Here is a 26,607-nt window from a genome sequence, read left to right on the forward strand (position 1 = left end):
AGAGCACAAAAAAATAGCAGCAAAAAGTGACGAGACGAAAGAGAGCTAAAAAATGGCTTCCAATTTCAGCAAAGAATTTTTTTTTTTCGGCTTCCTAAGATCATCATCGTGATCATTATTATCATTGGCCCTCAGCTCTCACCTCATAAACACTGGCAAGAAGGGCGTGGCCTTGGCTTGAAAAAAAAAGGGAGAACTTAAAGAAAGAAAGGGAGAAGCATTCTTAGCTATGAATTACTATTGAGAACCGAAAGTGCAACTTAATTTAAGCTTATATACATAAATTTAAGCCTAAACTATTCATTTCTAATCTTCCCTCGAAGTGAAACCAAAGGTGGTCCCATCTTCTCCCATATCTAATTTATGTGAAAGTGGAAAATATTTAAAGACTGAAGAGGAGTTGACAAATGCCGTATGTTTTACGAAAATTAATTAACTGCCCAGAGAGACAGACAGAGAGAGATTTTCAAAGACTTGGCTACTGCCACTGGTAACTTTTACCCAAGTAAGCTTTTACGGTTTTTATGTCTTCCCATTCGAGATGGAAACGTGAGGGAGTTATTAAGCCATAAGTCGTGAGTGGGATAAGCTCTGGGACTAATGAGAGTGTATTAACCAAGTTTAAATTGGGTTTATGAGTCATCAGGATCACATTAAAATGCTTGGGAAAATATTACATAAAATAAACAAGGGGAAAATGGGTTTTAAAAGCTATCCCAAGACTAATTAAATGGATTTCGAGGAAGAATATCCATTAAAAATCTTCTTAAAAGTCTGTTAGATATCCAGAAACTATCGACAAATCCTCTTAAAATCTAAAAATTAAACTCCCTGTGACTCCTTCTTTAATTTCTTTTAATAAATTTTGAATGCGTAAAATCAAACCTTGAAAAACCGACAGCTATGAGACTATGCGACAGCTCTTCATCAACTGACACGCCCACACAAAAACCGGTGAGCTTGCAGCCCACGACCTACGTGGTCTTTACTATTATTTACCCAGATCGAATCGCTAAACCCATGGCTTCCCCTTCCGAACTCGTCCTCAAGTGAGCAATTACCGACAACTCATTTCACTAAACGACAAATGGTTCACCCTAGCAGAGGAGGAGGAGGTGGAGGAGGAGTCGTAGTCTCCGGCGGAGGAAACTGTCAAAATCGCTGACAGCAGAAGTTGGCCAGAAAGCATTTCTCCGTTGTAAGCCAAAGACTGTAAACAGGCCATTAAAGCTAGATTTCTGTGATTTAGTAAACCGAAAAAAAAACCTAAAAAAAAAGAGAATGAAATAAAGGCCCCGGGAAAACAACAACAACAACAACGAACCCAAAGACAAAGAGACATAAACGTCCTCCCACTTGTTGCTGTTAAAGTGTCAGTTACAGTCTTGGTTCCCCCGCTACCCCATACCCCATCCATTACCCCCGTTGACTTTGGTAAATGGTAGCAGTAAGCAGTTACCAGGTAAGCCAACTGCACTCGGTTGCTGGCTGGGAATAAATATTTGGCATTTCGAATGTAGAGGGAGGGGGCTGTGAAAAATAAAGTCGTTGTCAGAGGATCATATGTGTGTGTGGGGGGTGCACAGAAAGAGAGAAGGAAGTGGGTAAAGGGAGGGATTCAGTTCCTCTGGAGTAGCTCCCAGATGTTACAGCTTCGGCAGCTCAAATTACAGCTTGCAGCTTCCTCCCCCTGAGGTGGAGGAGGAACGAACGGTCACGGTGACTGCTGGTAGACTGCTGCACCTAGGAAGTGGCAGATCAACTAGGGCTGCAATTGTTGGGGTTTTAAAAAAAAAAGAAGAATAAACTGAGAAAAAATCTAGAAACCGAAACAAAGTAAGAAAATCTTTCTTTACCTTTTTAAATTCATATTTCACAAACTAAATATTTACTATTAATTTTTTAAATATTTATTATTTATTTAAACTATTGTTTTCAGTGCCTTTCGTAGTGGAAGGTCCCCCCCCTTTATACCCCTTTAACTGCTGACCGTTTGGCTTCTTTTATTTCTCCAACTCTCCTCCCCCCCGGCTGCTGTTTCCTCTTCCTGCTCCCAGAAGTACCTTTCTGCCATCTAACGGTGGTTGTCTCAAACGCCTTCCCAGCGTGACAGGCGACACTTTTATGTGTCACTGGGTTAGTTACGATCTTCTTGGCAATTCTTTTTCTTCTTCGAAAGAGAGAGAGACCTCCCTGTAGCATTATTTTTCGGACAATTAAACCCAGGAATTTATTTTCTAATTACTCGCTCATAGTTTGGATGCATTCTTCATTCACTCATTACACGCATATTAAAATTTATTGCAAAATTTCTATAGTCATTTCTCATAGAAGAAGACGAGTAGCCGCGGCGCAGTAGGAGCTGCATGCCGAAGCCAGCTGCCGCTGCTGCTGATGAGCAACCCGCTCCGATCTCCACTCCTTGTGCAGCTCCTCCACTGACTACTATTGCCTGTGCAGTAATTAAAGCGATTCAATTTTCTGATTAGTTCGCCATGGCCATGGACACACTCCTCCCCTGGCTGTGCCGCTTGCCTTGGCTTTCGGTTGCCAGGTGAGTTTTCAGGGAGTTGCCCCCGACTGGACTCTTGAGTGGACCATAAAATGCAAAGAGAGGCTTCAGGCTTTAGGCTCCGCTAGCTGTGTGAGAAAATGTGGCCTTAAAGTTGGCCAAGTCGATCAGGGAACTTGGGGGAAATATTAAACGTTTTTTATATGTATAAATTGAATAGATTTTAAAGCTAAATTCTTGCTTATATTATGGTTGATTTTCATGTTCAAACTCTAGATATTACTATTTAGGTTTATTTTCCATATCTGATTAGTAAAAAACCTGATCTTGACGGTTCTTTTACGAACCATAAAAACTTTAATTTACTTTATAAAATATATACGTTTTAATGATTACAAAACCAAAGCTTGCAGTGAGAAAAATTACAATTATATTTGAAAATCCAATTCTTTGATATGTGCAAAAATGTGGCACCTTGGCTTTAGCTCCTTTTCTCCCTTTTCGAACGACTTTTAAGTATGAAATTTTCTTCTCTTCTTTGGAATGACATTTTTGTGCGCTTGCCTTGTTGCATTTTCAAATCGCGAAATCACAAAATTGCTATGTGATCGTGTCACCCAAAAGCGGCGCCATGGATTACGTAAACCTCTGGTCTTTGCCTTTTCCATTTTCATTCATTCCGGCTCATTCATCGGAAAAATCGGACTGTGAAAAGCTCAATCAATAGCAGAGATGCCGATGGCGATGCGTTGCTAAATTGCCATTGCCATTTTCTTGAAATTTTAAAGTGGAACTCGCTCTGCTCGGCTCGGTTAATTTCCAAATTTGTGTGTTCGAGGCGAGCAATAAATTACGCACAACGTTTTGCTATGGTTTGTTTTTTTTAGTTTTTATTTATATACTTTTTTTTGTGGATTTTTCCAAACAACTAATGAGCACTTTGGCATTTGGCCTGGCCTGGCCTAACGCGGGGTCTTTAATAAGCACATTTGCCACGGCCTACGTTTCCTCCCTCTTGGAGAATTTATTTAGCGGCGTTTTATTTTTTTCGGGGCGTCCCAGCGATCGACAGCGGCAAACGGGCAACCAGCTTTTAATAATTAATTGAAAATAATAAATTTATGACAGATTTTTCGAGTGGCGCGCGCATGTGAGTTTCTGTTGGCCAATACTATAACGGTGAATGGTGTAAGCCCGAAATGGGTTAGAGGATAAGGAGGAGGAGGAGGAGGAGGAAGAGGAGGCAGCTGAACAGCAAAATAGGCGAACACATTTTTAATTAAAGCATTTGTTCGGGGGACAACCTGCTGTTTCCACTCGATCCTGTTCCCCATTCTCGTCTATATATATATATATTGTGGGTGTTTTGATCATGGAATAGTGGATGTTGGAGGCTGTCCAACGGTTTTCTGTGTAAACTTTAGAAAGAAACCCCCTCAGTTGAGGCTACAAATTAGATTTGCAGTCATCGATTATCCTGGTGATTGTTAAGAATAATTGATTTAGATAAATTACTAAACATTTTAAGGTGTATGAAATCAATATCTAGACACAAAATATATGTGGAATGTATATATAAAATTCCCTAATTATCTAGCCAGAGATTTCAGACCCCTAGGCACTCTCCACACTCGACTCACTCACTTTCTTTGAATATAAATAATTTTCGATGGAATGGAACCTGAAAACTCTTATTTGCTCATTTGAATACCGCTGCTTCTTCTCGTAATTTAGATTTCGATTTTGTTTTATTAATCAATGGAATGACACAAAAACCCCAAAGATATAGGGGGATAGTGCAGATGAGCCCCCGAGTCGTAGCCTGTCCAAATGTTTCTGCTTGGCATTTAGGGCCAATCAATTTTCTCTCTATCTCTGCTTTTGTCTCCGTTTCTCCGGCTGCTGCTCTCTCTAGCAGCGCAATTAATAGCAGATTATGCAAATCAGTTGGAGATATATGATAATACGTTAGAGACGCATACGCATTGCCGTTTGTTTTACTTTGGTGGCGGCTGATGACCCAAAAATTCCAACACAACATTAGTTATAAAAGGGATCTCAACTATATACTTATAATCTAGTGCAAAATTGGTCGATTAGGCGCATAAATCGATAAGCGAAAAGCAATTTCCGATTGGGTCTGAGTTATGTGCCGGCACGATTTATGATGATTTCGATGACGACGACGACGACGACCAAGAGGATGGGGTAAGGAGTTGGGCTGAGTTGCAATTTGCAAGACCCGAGGTGCTAGAGATGATCACCAAGGAGTGGAAAAGCAGGAAGGAGAGTAGCAAAGGCAGCAGCTGCTGTCGAAAACTAAGGCAGGGCGAATAATATAGAATTAATTAAAGATTGTAAAGATAATTGATTAGGCACAGGCGATTAATTCATGCCTCGTTGCTGGAGCGCCTTCCTTCCGATCAGATAGTAGCGAGTGCAAAACTAACGAGTACTAAGTTATGGCAGAAGCATTTCCAGTTTCTTTTCTTTCCTTTTATGAAACGAGAATTGATTAAAAATTAATTAAGAATAATAAAGTGGCTAATAAGGAAGTGGGCTACTTTAATTTGGGAAATAATTTTTAGTTCTTGGAGAGCAAAGAGTAATTTATGATTTGCTTTTGATATGGTCATGACGAGTAGAGGTACAGTAGTAGTACAGAGGTTTTTTTCTTGTTTTGTAAAAAGTGAAAAATTTCAAAATTAGTAAATAGTAATTAGGTTATTCTAGCGAGTAAAGAGTAGCTTTATAAAAGTAACGAGTAAAAAGTAACGAGTAGAGTTTATTGCTTTCTTGAAGTAAGGGTTTTATTTTTGTGACTTTTTACACAAATCAAGTGAAAAATGAACGAGTAACTAGTAGCAAGTACATTCTTTTTCTTTTATAAAATTCTTTAGCAAAGCCCTGCCCTTATTGAACCTCTCCCAAGTATCATTCCTCACTGCCACGGCCATTTTGGCTTGCAAAAGCAACAACCTGTGCAACTGTTTAGCTAAGCACAGCTTCCTGTCCATTTTCCTCCCCGCAGCAGCCTCTTTTTCCGGACTGGCTCATAAAATTTTGCAAATTATTTGCCAGTTTTTTGTGTTCTGTTTTTAGCAATCGGCGGTAAGAGAAGACTCCAAAAGTTATGGGACGCTTTGAGCAACTTGTGTGGCTCCCGCGGGATGCTGCTGCCGTTGGTTGCATTTCCATTGGCAACGTTGTTATCTTTTTACTGCAAATTATTAGTATTTTTTCTTTTTTTTTTACCGCTGACGACAAAAAAAATGGACAACGGTCAACGAATGATGGGGGGAACCTTGCCGAAGTAGCAACAAAAGAAATAAAGAGCCAAAGACGATAATTAAAAGTCTAATTGTATGCGCTACCGACGACGACGGCTCGCTGAGAGTCGTAAACCCCTTGGAGAGACCCCAAGAGACCCCAAGGAATCCCAGTGCCAGGGAGAGGACCTTGGATGGACCATGGGGGCCATGCTGTGAACGGGCAAACATTGTCAGGTTGTCAGGTTGTTTAGTGGGGAGATGCAGATGCAAATGGCTTGCACTTGCAACAAAGTAGTTGCCGACTAAATCCCTAAAATAAAACAGTTGAGTAACATTTATGCCATTTGAGAAAAAAACTCCCCGAGTCATAGATGTTTTTAAATGTCTTTTAAACTTGTAAGATCTCATGACAGTGTAATTTTCCCTATTCAATTATTATCAAAGAGAAGGTGTTTTCTTTTAGGTGAAACAATTCTAAGAAATGTTTAACTCTCTCTCTAAGTATTTTAATATTTTCCTATTTTTATAATTTCTTGCAAAACCCTTTGTGTGTCTCTGCAAATTCTGTGAAAGAGCTCCAATCATTCCGAAAGTGCCTTAATTTCGATTATAATCGCTGCTCGATTAACCTTTGCTTTTGAGTGTTTGTTGAGCAAAACCGCAGAATGCCTGATGTCTGGTGTTGGCGTCGACACCCAATCCGAAGGTAAGGCCGGCTATAAACACCGCTTTGATCTTCTGCAGCCGAGCGCAAAATCAATTCGTCTATTCCCTTCTAAGGGAACTACTACTACACACGGGGAACCCGAGATTGAGGTGTGTGTCTGCTTTTGTGTGTGCTTTTTTTATATTTTTTTTATTTTGCAGCCACTTGTCTCGTTTTGCTTTACATGCAAGCTCAGATTCTGGTGGTTGGCGGTTAACTTGCTCCATGGTTTTACTTTACCTAGTATTTTGTGGGTAAAAGGGTATACTAGTTGGGTGTTTACTTAGGGGAAATAGAATTTAAGTTATAGATTATAATTAAACATACGAATTTTACATGATCTATACCCATAAATCTCATCTTATTTTTGTAGTTTTCTTGCTACAACCTAGTCTTACGTAATACTGGGTTTTTTGAGAGGTTAATCAATGGAAATTTATATAAAATAATATCATAAATTACCAAGTAACCTATAGTCGATCCAATCTCCTTTCATTTCTCGCTCTGTCTGGCCCTATTTCCGAATCCAAATCCGAATCCAAATCAAGCTTGGGTAACCCGATGCCATCGTCTGCTGTCCAGACAAGTGAAACGGAGAATCACAGAGAAGACTCCAATTGATGAAGGAGACAGACAGACAGACCAGACAGTGAAATTCCCCATGGCTCTAATTACGGCCACAGAAAATTGTCTTGTTTCGCATCATAATTTGATTGTAATTTTTGTGTATTTCGGCCAACGATTTGTACCCACACAGTGGTCATTATAAATACATATATATATAGTATTATAAGGTAGAATTTCTCTACTTTGTGAAGATAAAATAATAATTATATCGCACACAAGACCCTTTACCTTTACCTTTACCTCTACGTTATTCTTTTCTTATTTTTTCGGACCCCATTCTCTCTCAATTCCTCATTCTCTGGGGGTAATTTCAGCTTTATTGCCCTGCTGGCTCCCTCCTGCATTTGTTTACAGCATGATTATTGCGTTGATGAAGCTAATTATATAGTGCAAACGGAGGAGAAGACGCCACACAGTGGGAAATGAAGGAATGGCGGATGACTGGGACTGGCGGAGATGAGTTGGCCGTCAGGCGATTTGAAATACGAGGCAGGCGATTGCATAACCGCACAGCGGGAGCATCCCCAAGCATCCACATCCCCATCCCCATCCCCATCCTGATACCAAATGATCACACAGCCATGTGCACAGTGTCCAGTTCCATTTTCATATGCATCGATTGAGACCGGGCGATAAAGAACTGGCCACAACTCTATCGATAGCAATCGATGTCACATTTAATTCATTGTTATGGCCATCATAAATCTGTGCAGCAGGGGCGTGGGCCGGATTTCCAGAGAGGGGACAGGGTAGGGGTAGGGGCTTTTAAAGATCTCTGGTTGCCAGCGTTAATAAAAATGTCAACGCGACCATAAAGCGAACTCCCCGCCATTAGGGCAGCTCTATTTCTCTCTCCCAGAGTCGTCTCCGCCGCTGCTTATCTCCATGGATCTACCTCCTCCATTTGACCATTCGACCATCTTGGGTTCCCCCCTCGATCGTTTTCATTAGTAGAATTTAAGGTGCACATAAAAGCTCACGCACAGATGCGGATGCGTTTGCCACGTCTCACGGTTTCTCTCTTTTTCGTTGTCCCTGATTCTTGAGAGGATTCGGGGTATTGAACAACCAGCTGGGCAGGAGCCTGGTACTGATAAGTCTCGAAATCCTTATAATCTCCCATTGAGAGACTTGAGAAACAGAGAGGGGAAAAAGGGCTAAGCTAAGCTGGCGAGGTGATGGTGACCTCCGCTCGAACCGCTTTTGAGTGACGTGAAACACCGAGTGAACATGGCACTAATATGGCTGCATCTCCGAGGCAATCCAAGGCAGGGGGCGTGGTCCGATCTGATTTAGTTTCTGTGGCAGTTGCTGCTGCCGCTGCCGCTGCTGCTGCTCGATGTTCTTGTGTTTCTTTCGTGTCGGCATCGTTAGCTCACATCATTTGTTTGACATGTTGCTTTGTGTGTTGACAAACGTCTTGACAGGCGACAGGCAGCCACAACCGAACACAACCAACAAAGAGCATCAACAATGGCAAGAGCAACAAAGGGGAGCGTTTGGAGAAGAATTACAGTCACCCAATACTCACGCCTAGTTAAGCAATTCGTATGGATTCATCGCACCAGGGGGACTTACCTGTAAAGAAAGAGAATACAAATGGGATTAGTTAAAATATTAATGTAATTCCACAGAGATAAATGCTAGATTTGTAGAGCTTTTATAATATGGGTAATCAAGAAGATGGCACGAGACAGGTATTAATTATATCTCTGGCTAAGATTTGTGATTGTTTTATAAAGACTCCTATAATTTTTAACAATTTTAAAAGGTTAATGAAATCTTAAGAATATCATATCCTTCCCTGACTCCCATTAGGGCTACATCCCAAATTAAGATCTCGAACTCTTGTAGTTCCCGAGATCCAGATGTCTTTTTTTTTATGACTATTTCTTTGATCTCCTGCAACATTCGGCGTTCATTACTGTTGTTGCTGCTGCTCTCTCTGGCAACAATGTTGCCAAGGCGTGTGCGCAACAAATCAAATGCTGACCATGCAATGCCATCGACAACAGCAACAACACCAGCAACACCACAATGTACAACATTTATGAGCAGCGCCAGCTGAATTCACCTTTTTCTCAACCTGCTCTTTCTCCCTGGCCCCACCTCAGCCTGTATTTCCTTTAACTCGCAACGGTAACACACACACAACAAGGGAAAGAGTGAGAGAGCTCAGGCAGAGCTGCAAGCAAATGCGAGAAATGCAACAAAATTAACATCATCAGACAGAAATAATCTATAATGAACATAAATCTCCTTTCAGCGTGGTGAGCAGCGAAAAGAGGGGCAAAGGCAGGGAGGATCATGCTGACTCCTTTGAGGAAGTACAAATTTACGTTTGGTGTTGAAATGAAATGCTAGAACCCAAGTCTAAAGGCACTGAGAGAAAATAATGGGAATTTATGGGTAAATATATAAGATTTAAGAAAGGAATTAATAAGTTTAAGAAGAAGAAAGGTTAGATATTTAGAAAAGAAGCCCTTGAAATATTTCCCTGAATCAGAAGACTTCTAAAGTACAATAACATTTAACATGTAACAAACATTTCCTTAATTTTATTTATTAAGAATTTTAATTATATTAAAAACCCCCAAGAACCCCTAAAGCAAGTCAAGTTTATGACTTTTCCGTAACCAAAACTATATCTAACAATTTTCCCCCACTGTATTTTCTTTTCGATCTCGATCCACCAACTTGTTGCTGCTCTCCTCTGTCTTGCTCTCTCTGTCTACCCACTGTGCACGTGTGTTGCAGCTTCTTCTTGGCCACATCTCCTGCCTCTTCTTGGCCATCTCTCCCAGCTGCACGGTCGTGTTGTTGTTCGCGCTTGTTCGTTGTCGTGGCAGCCGCCGCAGCAGCCAAAGTAGAAGAAGAAATATTTTAGAAATTTATGCGTTTCTGATAAATAGAGGAAATGTCTGCAAGTCTGCAAAGTCTGCAGAAGAAGCGCTTGAGAGCAGCTTGAGCGGACAAACGGACAAGCGGACAGAGCAAATTATTAGAAATATGCGAGTTTAATAACCAACTCGAGCGATCTTTCTTGCTCTCTTGCTCGATGCTCTGCTCAAAATTTATTAAGTTGTCAACTGGCAAAAATGTTGGCAATTTTCCGCTTGTCCCCCGATCTCTCTCTATCTCTGAAGAAAGAAGCCAAAGTCCACAGAAATGCGCAATGAAGCGCCGCTGGTGGGCCTCGAGTGTGATTACTCCGCCTATTCTATGGCCTCTGTCTCTCTTTTTCTCTACTTTTCCCCCATCTATATCCATCTATTTTAGTATTCAAAGCGACTGTCGCGTTTAATGAACTTTAACAAATGTCAGCAACTATGATTTGCTGTTGTTCTCTGCTGATTTTTGCGGATACCCTCCAGTGGGAATTAGTTTGCGCCTAATTTGCATATTTAATTTTGCTTTTGCCAAAAAAACAGAACTCGACTCTCGAGGTAAAAGAATTGAGACATTAAAGCAAATAAATTAGCCAAGATTTTCTTCTCTCCAGAATACGCTGGCCACCCACTAGAGACTAGGAGCACATTCAATATTTGTGCTCTTCAAGAAGCTCAATTTCAAGCTCTTTAGGCGGACGAGAGCTGAGCAAATAAGAGGCGATGATGGAAGGCAGGCAGGCAGGCAACTCGTTACTCCAAACAGAACGAAGGACTTAGGCAACGAACTCGAAGTGCATTTGAGAATTAAATGTTTGCTAATTCGCTTGATTTCCGAGAGGGTACACAGGAGAAAATATTCAAGTGTTGAGCAATTAAAGGAACTTAAACTAGGAAATCTAAGGAGATTTTTCTAATTAATTTTATGATGTTCTAAGAGATCTTAGAACTCTTCTCCTAGGTAGCTTAATTTTGGAATATGAAGCAGTTCCGCTTATACAAAATTCCTCTGTCTGCCAGAGTCTTCATCCTTCACCAGCTTGGTTTTCTTTTGTCTTTTTTTTATATTTTTTAAGGTAAACCGCAAAGGGAACCTGACACAAAAAAGAATCGAAAATCGACAAGGCCCAGAGCTCCTCCTCAGCCGAATGCTCCAGAGAGTTCCCACTTTCGGTTTCAGGCCTCGTTGTGCAGCCAGGTTCCTAAAAATAGCCAGCAAAGGCAGCCGAGAGCCACTTAAGACCGAGTTGGTTTGTAGTTCCTTCGATTCCTGTCCAGAGCTCATCCCCAGCGACGTTGATTGTATTTCCTTTTTTTTTTTTTTGCGAATTGTACGTAGCTTCGAAGCTTTTTAATTGTCGACAATGTTTGTGGCAAGTTTTTAATGAAATTCGCTGGGCTGTTGGCCTCTTTTTTATGTCTGCGGTTTCGGTTCTGTGACATTGCAGCGTGTCCTCCAAATAATTCATTAACACTCGTGTCTTGTTAAGTTTAATTTGGGATCGGTTGCCGCTTAGTGTTCCCCTTGACTTGTTACATTTTTGTTTCAGTGAAATGAAAGTAGTTTTTTTTCTTCTTTTTTTTTTTTGGCAACTCTTTAGTGGAAAGAAAATCTCTTAATCCCGGCAATCCCAAGTGTATAAAATTTCAAACATGCCAACAACGATACACTTTCCTGTCCATCAAACCCCCGTCTTTCTTCCCGGCCCCACGGCTTTCTTCTTGTTCTTCCAAAGAAGAAGAAAGAAAGAGAGTCCAGAAGAAGGGGTAGAGAGAGAGAGAGAGATAGAGAACGACGACGAGAGGTAATTTGATATTTTCGTTCCCTTTTTTCCTGTTTAATGAGACGAATGCACAGAAATTTATGATCCGGTAAGCAGGCGCAGTTTTGTTCAGCATTCAAATCTTGGCCATCCGCCACGCCCCCCCTCAACCGCACCATTGGAATCTGCGCCCCTGCACCCAAAAAGGGTGTACAGTACAGTTAGATTGATTGATTGATGGCAATTGACGTCGCAGAGTGATCACAATTCGGCTAACGAGAGATCCCCACGGCGGGGCAAGACGTCATAAATCCACTAATAAACAGTAACCACAGAGAGCGACCACAGCAAATAAATTTGTCTGCAGAAATGAAGCCACAAAAAAAATGTGGAAAAATCAAAAAAGGAATTGCAGCAGCCGTAAAGGCAGGCAAAATGTGCATAAATAAGAGTTTAAATAAGAGAAGTCCGAGGAACGCTTCGACACCCCGAACTCTGGCAGGCTGACACTGAGCACAACAGTTACTTTTTTTGAATTCATCCGCAGCATGGATCAAAATGGCAGTGCAGAGAGAGAAAAAGGGGGAGCCATGTCCGTTCGCACGTTGTCCGTTAAAGGGAATAAACACTTCCACCTCAAAAACTAGAAAAGATAAAGCTACCAAGTTTTGTAAAAACACTTTTATAGATTTTATGCATATCAAGGAGGCTTACTAATTATTTTAATAGTTATATCAAAATTTTGTAATATTTTCCCCAGTGCAATACTGCCCGTTCAATTTGCCAAAGTCGAAAAGAATTTAACGCTCGACACGAGACTTTTGCAACTTCATGCCACATAAACTATAAGGAAAGCAGGCTCAGATCCCAAGCTTAAAGCCCCCAACTCTGAGCCGCTGCTGCCTCGCCTGCCCAAATTAAAATGTTCTTTCAACTACGAACTTTCGACAATAAATTGAATTGAACAACAAAAGGCAAAGGCCTCTGGTCTGTCCGAGAAGGAGGGGAGGAGAAAGAGTGGAGGGGCGGCATCCGCCTTCGGGTAACCGAGAGTTCGATGCGGTTCTCTGGGTTCCGGTCAAAGACATTTGTCATGTCATCCGCGGCGGGGACGGCGGCGGTGTCAGGGGCAGGAAACGACATATGGGAAGAGTGAGAGAGAGCAGAGCCAGAGGAGGAGGAGGTGGATCCATCCTCCTGCCAGAAAGGGATGAGTTTATCGAGGCGAGAAGAGAGAAATACATCTAGAGGAGGTGTACCTTCAGAAAGGGTGTCACAAATCGCAACCGGAGAGAGAGAGAAGAACTGAGAAAAATTGGGGTCGCCATCCGCGAACGCGTTATCGCTTCACAAATTAACAATCGGCGGGCAATAAAAAAAAGTTGTGCGTTTGTTTATGGCCCAAAAACTGTGGGTCTCCAGGCCAGGGAGGAGGAGCTGCATCTTTGCCAAGGAGTTATCCTTATCGGAGGCCATTCGCTGGCCTTAACAAATTCAATTAAGCATTTTAATATCCGAGGCCACGGAGGTGTTGCATCTCGGACACTGAAATATTAACTTGATTTAATTTATGAATTGCTGCTGCCCCGCCGCCAGAGAGTTGAGTCCAGTGGCAGTGGCAGGAAGTCGATGCGGTAATTTATGGTACTTTGGGGGCAAAGCCGAAAAAAAGCAACACCCAGAAATGAAGTGGGTCAAAGTTGGAGAAGGAGCTGGAGCAGCCTGAGCTCTTTATTCTGTTTACTCTAAAAATAAAAGGGTTAATCTATATGATTCCTAGATAAATTATAAAAGGAAGTTTTTGACAAAGGGGATTTCCCTTGTTGTAACCATGTTTTAGACTATTTTTTAAAGAAATATATTTTCTATATAATTTAAAGCCACTCCAAATGATTTGTACTACATAAACCCTTAAACGATGACATATCCTGAGGGCTTCTTTTCCTGGCTTTCTGACTTTCCTCAAGGGCATTTACTGCCCAGCAACAGAGATGAAGTTCTTCGAGATGGGTGGAGTTTTGGCCCGAGTCCCGTGCCCAATTTTTTTTCGTTGTTTAAAGCAATTTCCCTTTTGTTCTCTTTGCAAATTGCACGAGCAATTACACGAATTTTTGGAGCTCTACACAGTTATTCCACTGAGTTTTTTTCAACTTGCATTTCTCGTTGCCTTTCGACACGTTCTGTTGTCCGCTGCTTTCAATCAGTAATTTCTGGGTCCCCGCTCTCCGGCTGGCCTTTGTTATGGGCCTTAATCAATAACTGTGCGGATATATGACCCGCTCAGAGACCCCTTTCCATATTTTTTTCTTGTTTTATTTTTTTGGCAGACCCTCGGGTAGTCGTGGCGGCAGCCCATCAACATGCAACAATGTTGCAGGTTTTATTGAGGCGGCGGCACTAAAAGAGAAGTGAGCTCAGGCGATGATATCTACACCGAGATGTGATGATGATTCTTCTCTGCAAGAACACACACACATCACCAATGCTGTTACAAGGCGGTTAAGTTGACACAATGGCCGAGCGGGGAGACGGATATACATTTGATTTATGTTTGCCAGTAGCACTAGCATTTCCCATGAGCACACACAGCAGCTGCCATCAGCTGGGGAATCAACTAATCGCTGTAATTTTTTAGCAGCCGCTTGGCTTTGGCCTTTGCCTTTTGCATAAGTCGCCTAATAATCGGGCATAATTCATTATTTATGTGTGGCTCCGGCCCAAACATAGATATCTTGATAGATCTTTAGATCTTTAGCGAACAACAAAAGTGACGAGAGACAAAAGGGAACCAGAGACAAGCCAATGACTGTTTAAAAATTCAAAAGTATCGTTTATATATATTCGTCTGAATGCTGTTGCCTGCCTTCTTATGTTTTTCACATATCATTTTGGCATTAACTTCTCTTCACGCACACGTCGATCGGGCCAAGTTATAAAAATGATTGACAATTTAATTTGCAAGCCAAAAAACAAACTCTTGTGGGGATTTATGAAATACTTGGCTTTGTATGGGCCGTGTTCTACAACCACGAAAAATATGCAAATCCGTTTTGGGCCCATAATCATCGTCATCATCATCATCATTGGGCCAGCAGCAGCAGCCAAACCTCTCCACCAAACAATGGGGCCAGATTCGATGTTATGAATGTTGGAGGCAACCCACACGAGGAATTCTTAAATTTCGGCCACAAAGCTGGTCAAGATTTTAGCTGTGTGGTGTGTGGTGCACTGGGAGAAATGTCAGGTGGGTTAAGTGAGGTGTTTTATGTTGAATTAGAAAATTGTTAAAAAATGAATTACATTTCTTTTAGCTCTAGTTCTTGTACTCTTTAAGATCTAGGTTTTAGGTCTAAGAACAAACTCTTTTCTAGTCTAAATCGATTCGTCTGGTGTGGCCACATTCTAATTCACATTTATTCGAGTGTAGAGCAAAAAGAATGAAGAACCGAGATTTGGGAATCTGTAAAGTTGGGAGCACGGCTCTCTTCGCCAGTGACGACAAATGAGACGGAAGACAAAAGACAGAAGACTGGAGACAGGAGACAGTAGACAGCAGATAGGAGAATGCAAGACTGCAGGCGACCGCGGAGAATGGCAGAAGGGAGCCCCCAAAGACTGGGCCGAGATGCACGTATGCAGATTGCCGGCCATTCCAAAACCTCAGCAAAAAAAAAGCAAAAAAAAGGTAGGAAAAAACCAAAGCAAAGCCCCAGCTGAGGCCTCCGAAGTTTCGGGATCAAGCCGGGTCGTTGGGATTTCGGGATTGGAAAAGCACACAGCAGCTCCCCTTTTTTTTTATTTGTCTCTGAAATCTTGTTTGCTTAAAAGTAAAAATAATTAACTAATTAAAATTGTGAACTCGCTTGTTGCGGCAACTCTCTGCCTCGAAAGGAGCCAGGAGGCCAGGCAGGAGGAGGGACATTAGGGCCAAATAAGCTAGCTGCCAGCTTTTAGCTGCTGATTTTCCTTACTTCTTTTACCTAGCTTACTCCTCCTTACTTTTTTTTGTGTGGCTCTGGTAAATACTTTTACAGGCAACAACAACCAACGTCGACGACGACGACGATATGCAAAAGCTATCAACGGAGCATCTCTGGGCTGTGGAGAGCTCTGTCCCTGTGCTTTGGTTTGGGTTTGGTCTTGGGCCTTGTAAGCCGTTGATATGCTCATTTAGAATCGCACGTTTTTTCCCCAGAAGTTGTTAAGAGAGTCCCTCCTCCCCGAGTCTCTCGGAGGGGGCGTACCGATTGCATTGATTGCCATTCGCATGCAGATGAGCTCTGTACGAACACGTGGCCTGACCCCAAGACGCCTTGACGCTGAGTCTCTTCAAACCTTCCACTTTGGCCCATCAATCAACACACTTTCGGTTTTTTTTTCAGTCTTTTTTTTTCTTAGCTCGTAAAGTGCTAGTAGAGCTCATCTGGCGTATTGATTTTAGCCGACAAGTCAGCGTCTCTCTCTTTTGCTAGCGGGGCTTAATGGACAGCGAGACGAGTTAATTGTTTGGGCCAAAGCCCAGCACTTGACACCCGACTAAGGTTGCATCATCCTCGGAGAGGAGGAAGACTCCAAGAAGAAGCTATTTGGCTTGGCATAACTGAAATTGACGGGACGAGGATGAAATTAGTGGGGAGAATCGTTGGAACAGAGGCAAATTTCAAGTTCTTGTTCTAAAAAACTCGATAATAAATCTTGAAGCCATAAGCTGAGCATTGTTTATGGTTAAAAGAGCTTCGACTTTGGATGTTAAATGTTTTATGAATGCGGAAATTATTTAATTTCGATTTAAATGCATTTAACAAAGATTTTGGTATGTCAAATTGTGGTCTTTGTTTTATATTATTAATGTTTTTTCAGTTATAATTAATTAACCATTGTCTCAGCTTCTTAAGGTGAATAAATCCAGCTTTCAGCATATTCTAGAATCTTTATTATAGATTTATTTAATGTTAAATGTCCTCTCTCTTATCCTTGGTTCATTTGATGAGTTCCGTTATTATCCCAGCATATTTCCCTCATCAAATCTTATTAAAGACGAGTATATATTCTTCCCCAAAATGGGTGTAACCTCGCGCGAATTCTTCACTTTGGCTTCTTCAGCCTCAGCGAATCGCTCGCGCATCTCCTGTCCCTCCTCGTGACTTTGGAGGAGCTGTCTGGTTCCCTGAATCTTTGCTGCTTTCATTCTGCTCTCCTGCTGCTCTTCTCGTGGTCATCTTCCTGCTCCTCCCGCCAAAGTCTCGTAGCTGCTCAGAGCTTTGAGCTCTTGGCGGCTATGCAAATGCAGTAGCCAATGCCCTCGGGTTGTTGTGATGTGTGCGCGCGCGCGCTGAGCATTTCAGATCCCTGTACATCTCAGTCTTTCCCTCTCTCTCCCTTATCCTATCTGTCTCTTTCTCCCATTTGAGTGTGTATGTGTGTGTGTGTGCGCTTTAATTGCACGTTTAAAGGCAGCCACAGAAGCGGTATTTACTAAATATGGCCACAGAGGCAGCCACAGGAGCAACTGCGAATCACTGCAAGAAATTAGGGGATCATACTTGATGATTTAAAAAAAAAAACTACAATTTATGTGTTGTAGATAGACTATCAATCTTTAAATAATTACTTAAAAATTTTATTTTTAATTGAAAAAGATTTATTTTAAAATATTTAACAAAGATATAATAATTACTTAGTAACGAATTTAAAGAAATATTTTACTGAAGGGAAATAAATCAAACAAAAAAATCAGTCATAGATAAACAGCTTAAATTTTCGTATTTAAATTTGACCCAGTGTCCGTTTGTCCGTCTGTTTCTTTGTCCGTTAACCAGAATAATCACCTAGAACTCAGAGACTATAAGAGATAAATCCATGCAGTTTGAAGACAACATTTAATAGAGTTTTAAGCAGATAAGAAAAATGATTAAGTAAAACTATTTTTAATATATAATTAAACTCTTGAAATATTTCTGGCAGTGTACCAGTGGGGCAGGGGCGTGGGCAGCAGGTTGTGGAGAAGGTAGCGGGGTAGGAGCATTGGTCCAGTGGCATCCACAATGCTGCACGCGTGTCTGGCTGCCTGTTGTCGCGTTTGGACCGCAAATTGATGCGCATTTGATGCGTCGACGTCGCGGATTCTCCTCGTCCTGCTGCATTCCCCCAGCTCCCATCTCTCTCCTTCTCCTTTGCTCTTATGCAAAACGAAAGCTCTTTCTCCGCTGACCTCCCCTACTACCGCCCCCTGCTTCTGCTTCCTCGAAGCCTATCAGTTAAGGTTTATTGATGTTTTGATTGCGATCAGCGCTCTCGGCTATTTTCGCCGTGTTCCCTGACTTGGCCAGGCCTCTTCCTCATCGGTGGTGGCTTCTTGCTGCTGCCCTGCTCCTGCTCCTCGTGGTGTTTGTTATGGTAGAGACGATGGCGATGGCGATTATCTCCCCGATGCTTAACTGGCCAGCGCGAAATTGTGTCAAAAATTATGTTGTCGTGTGACGGCAAATGGCCATTCAAGGCTCTCTTATCGCCACGCGGCGCCCCCTTCGCAACTTAATTAAAATATTAACCGGGCGACGGAAAGGGAGCTGCTGGCTTCTAAGCCTGTGGAAACACACTCTGAGAAAAAATGAGCAATAAAAACCGGCTACGCCATGATCTACCAACCATTTTGTCTTGGTTTACAGGGAGAGAGACATATATATACAGAGAGAATCTGAGATAAAGAGAGCTCAAAGTTGGCCAAAAACTATTTCGCTTCAAAACGCTGAATTTCTGAATGGCAGCCAGGGCGAATTCATATCTCAGAGATACATTCGCCGCATGGCAAGGCGAATATCTTGAGGTGAGTTTCGCTGGCTCTCTGTCTCTACTTTTTCTCTCAATCTCTTGGGGGTTTCTCTCTCTCTCCCAGAGAGAAAGAACGAGATCAGTGTGCGCTGCTGGCATTTATGGAATGTGAGCGCTCAAAAATGCGTTAAAGGTGTTTATAAAATTAAAATTGTGCAAAACAAGTTGCAGAGACAGAGAGCGAGAGCGGATAAAGAGTGTCTAGAGGAGAATCGGAGAAACTGTGAGAGAGTGAGACCTCTTCTAGAGATTCGCCGCTTTAAAGGGCATCTCGCGGTGTTTAGAAAAAAGTGAATTTGAGCCGAGAAGAGACAAAGAAAATTGGTGCACACCGAACGCCGCGTATACGCAATCAAGGAAAGAGGTGGAAAACTGAAGGAAAACGGGGGGCTAGGGTTGGGGAAAACGCAAGGGGAGATTGAGGGGGAAACCTGCACCCTCCGCCTGAACTGAAACCAGTTCAAAAAGTGCGCTCTGTGTGCGTGTGTGTGCGAGAGAGTGTAGAGTGTGGAGTGTGGAGTGCCTGTGCATTAGAGGAGCGGCGACCACATAACTTTGCCAAATGGGCAGATCGTGTTCCCTTTTTTAGCCCCACTCCCCCCCCCCCTCTCTCTCTCTGGCCATACGCCCCTCTGTTAGCCATGGTTGTAATTGTGGGAGCCACCCCGAAAATGAGATTTACGTAGATTAGCCAAACAATGCGAAATTACAACATATATATAGTCTTCTCACACGTTGAGAAAAAAAGAGTCACACGCAAGATTAAAGGGCACAAAAATGGAAATTGAAGCCTTGAAAGTGGCATTTTGTATGGTATTACTTAATTTTAATTGCTAAAAATAAAAAAAGAAGTAGTATATATTTAAATATTATATAAAATCTCTTATATCTCTCAGAACCAGAGTAGGTTTTAGAAGTTCTTCTAAAGATACCAAACAAATTACAGATTAGCAAGTTCATATTCCAGGTTATTAGATCAATTTGCATTGTTAGTTTCTTCAAGAAAAATTTCAAAGAAGTATCCATGTTATGTCAAGGCAATGTTCTTACTTTTTAATATTATTTTCCTCAGTGCAGCGGGGGCAATAACAACTAATTTCGGTGTTCAGGCAACTTCTATTCCGAACTTATTCCAAACTCGTTGGCAGTCCGCGAGAGGCTTCAGCTGCCAATCTGTTGGATTGCTCGGATTGGGGACTGAAGACTGCGGAGAATGAGTTAAGGAATCTGCGAGTGCAGTGTTCCCACATTCCCTCCATCCCCAACTCCATCTCCCCCTATGTAATTGCCTGTAATTTAGTGTGTAACTGCAACACACAGCAACAAACGAATCTAAGATGACAACAACCACACGACGAGCAAATTATGTTGTCTTTTTCCACTACTTTTTCTACTTTTTCTTGCCAAAATGGAAACTCCAAATTGGGCGGAGGAGCTTGCAAAGGGGGGAAAGGGTAGAGAGAAGGTTTTAGTTTTAGTTTTTCTTGTAATTTGCATAATGAGATTTTAATTTTTAACGCTCGCATAATAATCTACAACAAAAAAAAACCGAAATGGGATGGGATGATGATGAGTAATCCCCCAAAAGACACTCCCACTGGGCAAGTTTGTTGCCTAAGTCTTTTGTTTTGTGGCCCAAATTAAAGTGTAATTTGGTTAGCCATTAGTTGGTTGGTCAGAGCCGCAACGCGGAGAGTCTCGGAATGGCGGCATTTGATCGCCTCTAATTAAATAGCATTTCCGCTTCTTCGCCGAGGCTGAGGCTTTGCCTAGAAAATGATACGGCGGTAAAAGCAACAACCAACAGCTGCCTGGCAGAAGTAAAAGGTGTGGCCTCCGCCTTGGTTAAAGACAAAGGCAAGGGAAAGGAGGAGAGGAAGAGGACCATCAAATGTAACAGAAGATATGGTCCAAGAGATTTGCAAGAATCAGAAATTAATACGGATTTTTAAAGAGAATTTTTGAAGAAATCTGAATAAAATATAAATAATTATACAATAATTTAAATAGAAAGGAAAAATTAGATTTTTTCGTTTTAAAATCTCCAGCAAGGCTTCCAAAAATATATCTCCCAAATTAGAGAATTGGCTGTGTCTTCTCTCTCTTCTCTGGCACTTCCTTCTACAGTTTCTTCCGCAATTATCTTCGATAATTGCAAATTCCTTTGCTGGACAGCTCTGAGATCCATTGGAAACTCTGGTTTTTGGTCCCAAAAACCCAGCAATGATGAGCAGCTGGCAAGTATTTCGGCTTCTCACTACCAGAGCGAGTGGCGGCAGTTATTTCAAAAGTCCAAAGAGTTTTCGCTCTCTTTTTAAAACCCCTTTTTTTTTCTTTTGATATGAAAACTTGCAACTATTTGTGGCCTTTGTTTTTAAGAATTATTTCTTAGGACATTGTCTAACCATTGACTCCCTGACTCATATTCTTGGATTTCGTTTTTAAAAAATAACCCTTTGGCCAGAGTTGCTTCTTGTTTCACTTTTTTGTTCTCCTTTTTTGTATAAGAAATTCCGATTTTGCGTTTTTTTCGGGGTTTTGGGGTTTTATTGTCTTCACGGCCACAGAGATTGGCTTCAATAACGAGAAGAGCCAGCGAAGAATCGGAGCATCGTGGGTATTCGAATTTCGAATTTAGTTTTTAGGGCCTGCCGCATTTTATGATTATTGAGCCCCCAAATCGCACCAGATACTGGACAGAGAAGATCCCTAGTATATGGATGGTTATCCATCCATCCATCCATCCATCCATCCCTTTCTCAATTCTTTAGATTGAGGAGAGTTGGCTACCTCGTTGGAACCTCAGTTTCGGTTTCTGTTATTTTCATTTTTGCGTGAGCCAATTATGCGTTTTGTATTTCGTATTTCGTTCGTTTTGTGGTTTGTGCCTTGTCGGCAGCAGCAAATCTCTGGCTTTTCTTTCATTGTAATTAAGGAAACGTGACTTTTTGTCAGATTTCATCAAATCTCTTTCGCTGGACCCCGAGAATTGGCGTTGTTATTCCAACTTATTGTTTGGCTTGTCTCTCCTCCGTCTGATGTCCGTCCGTTAATTTGGTACCTCTCTCACGTTGGTTGTACTTTTGATGAGATTGGATTTGATTTGATTTGATTTGCTTTGATTTGCGGAAATCATCTACGGGGCCAGCAGCAGGTAAGCTGAAATTAGCCATTAACTGGCAAGAGTGAGGCCCTTAAGGTCTGCGAGGAAGTGTTGACATTCCAAGTGGAGTGAGTGTGGCTTTTAGGTATTAACTTAAAACTTAAATGAATCACAAAGTTAAGACTTGAAAGGAATGAATCATGGTAATTAGATTTATGTAAAGCTCAATAGAATTCCCAAAATCACAAGTCTAAATCGATTCGTCTGGTAATCGAAAGCTTAAGACTTACGAGAACTTTATAGATATAGTTATTATCTAGTGCCTAGTCAAGGGTATTTAAATCTTCGAATGTTTTCTTTTTCTAAAACACCCTTACTGCCCCTAATTTTCCCTGACTTTTTGTTGTAAACTCTGCACTCTTGAGTTGAAACTCGTGTTGTTGTTAAATTGTTGGGAAGTTTGGAATCCCGGCTACATTTTCAGTCAGTCGGTCGCAGCGTTTTTTTTTTTTCTTGTGTTTCTTCATTGTCGGTTTGTTTTTTCGTTGTTGTTTTTTTTTTCGCTGAGAAAGACAAGAGAGGTCACATTTGATAGTATGAACAAAAATCTTGTCGACGTCTCGAGACGCTCTTGTATCTACGTGTATATATGTATATATATACTCCTATATAGGTGGATGTTGGAGAAGAATGGGTGATAGCCAGACACGGGGAGAGAGCCAAGTGGCGGCGATGATGAAGAGAGGCGAGAAGAGAGAGAGACAAGGCGGCAAACAAAATGCCTTCGTTAAGCGCTAGAAACGGTTTTAGGCCTTGTTGTTGTTATTGGTTTTTTTCAAACTTTTTTTTTTTGTTGTTTCCTATTTTTTTTGGTTGCCTATTTTGTTTTTGTGAGCGGAGAAAAATGTTATAAAAATGTAATTACCCGATGATGAATGGATTAACTACAAAAGAGTGAGAAGCCTGCATTGCTTGGGGTGAGGATGGAAGTGGTACGGAGATTGGAGGGTAACCTTTGGTTAAAAACGGGAACTGCTTGAAATTTCGTTTTCTGGCTCAAAGAATAAAATAATTTACAATTTAAATACACTTTGGAATTTATAGAATATTTTATTTAAATATAATTTACAGAAAAGACTAAATATTTGAGAAATTCTTTATAATTCCCAACTTGTTTTAGCTACAAAATTCAGATATAAGAGAGTGTCTGCTGTATTTCCAAGTAGTAATACCCTCCTCGACTACCAACTGCCCAACAATTTCCATATACCCTTTCGAACTGAAGTGCAACCTCGTGGCATGCACTGCTTCCATCTAAAAAACCAAATCCCCTGCCCCTCACGATTCCCTACGGATGTCGAAGTCGATGTTTGAGGTCCGCTGTCTGATGTCTGGTGTCCGATGTCCGTTGTCCGTTGTCTGATGTCTGATGTCCGACGACTGACTGATCTGACTGGGAGCGGGTAATTGATGCATGAGATTAGTTTTGGGGGCCCAAGTACGTGGAAAATCCATAAGCAACGCTCGTTCGTTGTATGAGGCTCCCAGCGAGGCAGTTGGCGAGACAAACGCTTTAATGACCCCCTCCCGGAAAGTGGGTCACCACCGCCAGAAAAACGGGAGTTGTGGAATAGTGAATAATAGATAAAAGTACCAAGTGTACCGAGCTAATGACTCACCTTGAGTATGCACCTGCCCACGGGCTCGTTCTCGGCCACGGAAACATTGTAGAAACTCTGGTCGAAGATCGGTTCATTGTCGTTTACATCGTGGATGGTCACCAGAACGGTGGCCGTGGATGTAAGCGGCGGGACTCCTCCATCCTTGGCAATCACCGTAAGCTGCGGCACTGGTTCCGTCTCGCAATCGATGTGGGATCGGGTGGTGATCAGCCCTGTCTGTGGATCGATTTGAAACCACTGGGCATGGGTCTCGGGTGTCTCAGCCAGGGAATAGCTGAGAGCCGAGTTCAGGCCCTCATCTCGATCGTGGGCGAGAACCTGAAGAACGGATGTTCCGGGATCGGCCACCTCCATGACATTGGCATGATACAAATCCTGCTCAAACTCTGGTGGATTATCATTGACATCGGTGATTCGCAGGAAGATGGATTTTGAGGCGTGCAAAGGCGGTGTACCCTTGTCGGTGGCCACAACACTCAGGGTATAGTTGGAGACCATCTCCCTGTCCAGGGGAAGATTCACTATGACCAAATAGATGCTGTTATCCCTGGTGGTCAATGCAAAGTGACCATCTCCTCCATTCAGCGAGACATTCACATTGGCATACTCCGTCTTGGAGTCGGGATCATGCACCGATATCCTGGCCACAAACTCGCCCGGCTGCGCCGACTCTGAGATCTTTGGCGAAGCATCGTCGCTCAGGAAAATCACATTTATCGTTGGCTGATTGTCATTGACATCGGTGACCCGTATGGAAACGAAGGCCGTCGTCTCCAGGGGCTGCTCGCCATGATCTTTGGCCACCACGACGAGTTCGTGAAGCTCCTTGGTCTCAAAGTCCAGTGGCTTATTGATGTAGATGGCTCCTGACCGCGGATCAATGCGAAACATTTGCTCCTTGTCGCTTTGCCTCCTATTTATGGCATATTCCACGAGTCCATTTTCATCGGCATCCGTGTCCGAGGCGTAAACCTGAAGGACACTGGTGCCCACAGTGGCATTCTCCGGAACTGTGGCAAAGTATCGACTTTGATTGAAGATCGGTTGATTGTCGTTCACATCCTGGATGGTGATGTTGACGGTCATGAAACCCCTCAACGGTGGACTACCTCCATCCAGGGCTTCGATGAGGAGACTGTAACCCGGCGTAGTTTCCCTGTCCAGGAATCCGCTAATCTGTAAATCCAAATACAAGACGCCGTCCCGTTCACGGTGCGAGGACAGCCTGAAGGCGTCATTTACATTCCCCGACACAATATTGTATTTCTGGGTGTTGTAGGGTTCCAGGTCAAGATCCCTGGCCGGGAGCAGAGTCCTCTTCACCTCCCTGGGTGTATTCTCGGGGAACTCTATGTGCATCGAGGACTGCAGGAACGTGGGAGCATTGTCGTTCTCATCCTTGACCGTGACCACCACTCGGATATTCTGACCACTCAGGGGAATGGCCACCAGGCTGTAGGAAGCCCTCGTTTCCCGGTCCAGTTTGACCTTGGTGCGTATCTCCCCCGTGGACTGATCTATGGCCAGATCCGTCTCCACTCCCGTCTCGGCCACAATGATGTACGGCGGCCCGCTGTCAATGCCATCGAAATCGCCTATATAGCCGATCTGGTGATCCACAGGCACGCCCTCGGACACCTCCAGCCTCCTCTCCCGCTCCTTATCATTGGAGGCGGCTTGAGAGGATCCCAGGAGCAGGACCAAGACCAGAAGACAGTATGGTAGGCAGCTTCTCAGCATGTGCGAGGGATGCAGGGCGGGTGGCGAAGATTTTGATTTAATGTCAATGCCCGAACGTCTCCGGCATCGATGGAACATTGTGAAGTCCTTGGTGTTGCTATGGTGGTCACCCGCTTCTGTTCTCGTTGTTTCTCTGGCGGCTGCTTTCATGGTTGTGTTGGTGGTGGATCCACTGTGGGGTGGATCTTTGGTTAGGAAACTCTTTAGAAGCTAAGAGCACCGTTGACAGCGGTTGCCTTCTTGCAGCAGGGCCATGGCAAAGCTGAAAGGGGAATAGAGATATTTATTAATATATCATTAAGAAGTAATGCATGAATATTACAATATGAATTACAAGTAAGGTTTCTAATTAAAATAAATATATAAAAACCTGGTTAATAATAACTTCTTGAACTATTCTCATCCACTTTCAAATCCATTTTTAAACCAATATGTTAGACCTTTCAACACCTTTCCCAAAAACATTTCCCTCTAATTTTATGCCAGTGTAATATTGACAAATGTGCTGAACATAATCACCGCCCACAGCCTAGGAGCTTTAGAAAAACTAGAGAAAAGCCCAAGAGAACTCCCAGAGAGACAGAGAAGAACCAGCCATACTTGGCGGCTAATAGACTGATAACTGCCCCAATGCGCTTAGCGCTACGCGATGATGATGCGACTGAGGATGAGGATGCCGATGCCGGAATGGTTGGAGGCTTACGCATGGTGGAGGCATTTCCATTTGGCCATTTGGGGGAATTTGAAATGCTAATAGACGGGGCCAGAAAAGATCAGGAATGAAGACAAAAGAGACCCAAGATGCGAGACGCGCAGCCATGTCGGGGTTCTACCTGCGTGCGAAAGGTTCAAAGGCTAAAAGGGTCTTGCGTTTGCTGCTATACTGGTTTTTTGGGATGAAATATGGCTGGCACACACACACACACACACACATTCTAAGGGGAGAAATCGAAGAGATCCGTGGCTTCGTGGACTCAGAACTAATGCCATGTGGCTGCTGGCTGTAGAATTGGAATTGAAATGGGAATGGGTTCGGACTCGAACTCGGACTCGAAGCAATTCGTGGCCAACAATTTAGTTAACAAGACCATGACTAACACTTTTTTTTTGTGTATTATTGTTGAGTGGCCGAAAAAAAACATTTGTGTTTTCACTGCAATTCTCGGACGAGATAGATTTTTCTCGCGCGATAAGCGAAAATATGAAATAAAAGAAGGCAAAGAGGAGTCGGGGGAGGTTATATAAAAATTATGATTATTATTTTGGGAATGCCTTAGAAATTTCTGTGGCTTCGTGATCAGATAAAGATCAACTCAGGTCTTGGGAACTCGGCCCAGGTGATCCTGCAATTAAAACCGAATTAATGAGACTTTGTGGGGAGTTTGAAGAGTGACGGATTGGAGCCTGATCTTGAGAAAGAGAAATTTCTGCGGAGAAATTAGCAAAACGGGAGACAGCATCTGCCTTTCATGTCCATCGTGAG

At 42.5% G+C, this 26,607-nt stretch overlaps 1 protein-coding gene and 1 long non-coding RNA gene across 2 annotated transcripts in view; one reads left to right on the forward strand and one right to left on the reverse strand.

Annotated features, from left to right (window-relative positions):
* LOC138928012 (uncharacterized) overlaps positions 1-26,607 on the forward strand; it is a 162,624-nt gene that overhangs the window by 48,141 nt on the left and 87,876 nt on the right. The gene's annotated exons all lie outside the window — the stretch shown is intronic.
* Positions 1-26,607, reverse strand: part of ds (dachsous cadherin-related 1) — a 73,025-nt gene that overhangs the window by 38,401 nt on the left and 8,017 nt on the right. The window contains exon 2 of the mRNA XM_017173124.3: positions 23,382-25,386. Coding sequence (XP_017028613.1) covers positions 23,382-25,274 — 1,893 coding nt within the window. The 5' untranslated portion in view covers positions 25,275-25,386. The remainder of the gene's footprint in view (positions 1-23,381; positions 25,387-26,607) is intronic.

The sequence above is a fragment of the Drosophila kikkawai genome, chromosome 2L, assembly GCF_030179895.1.
Source record: "Drosophila kikkawai strain 14028-0561.14 chromosome 2L, DkikHiC1v2, whole genome shotgun sequence".
NCBI classification, from domain to species: Eukaryota; Metazoa; Arthropoda; class Insecta; order Diptera; family Drosophilidae; genus Drosophila; species Drosophila kikkawai.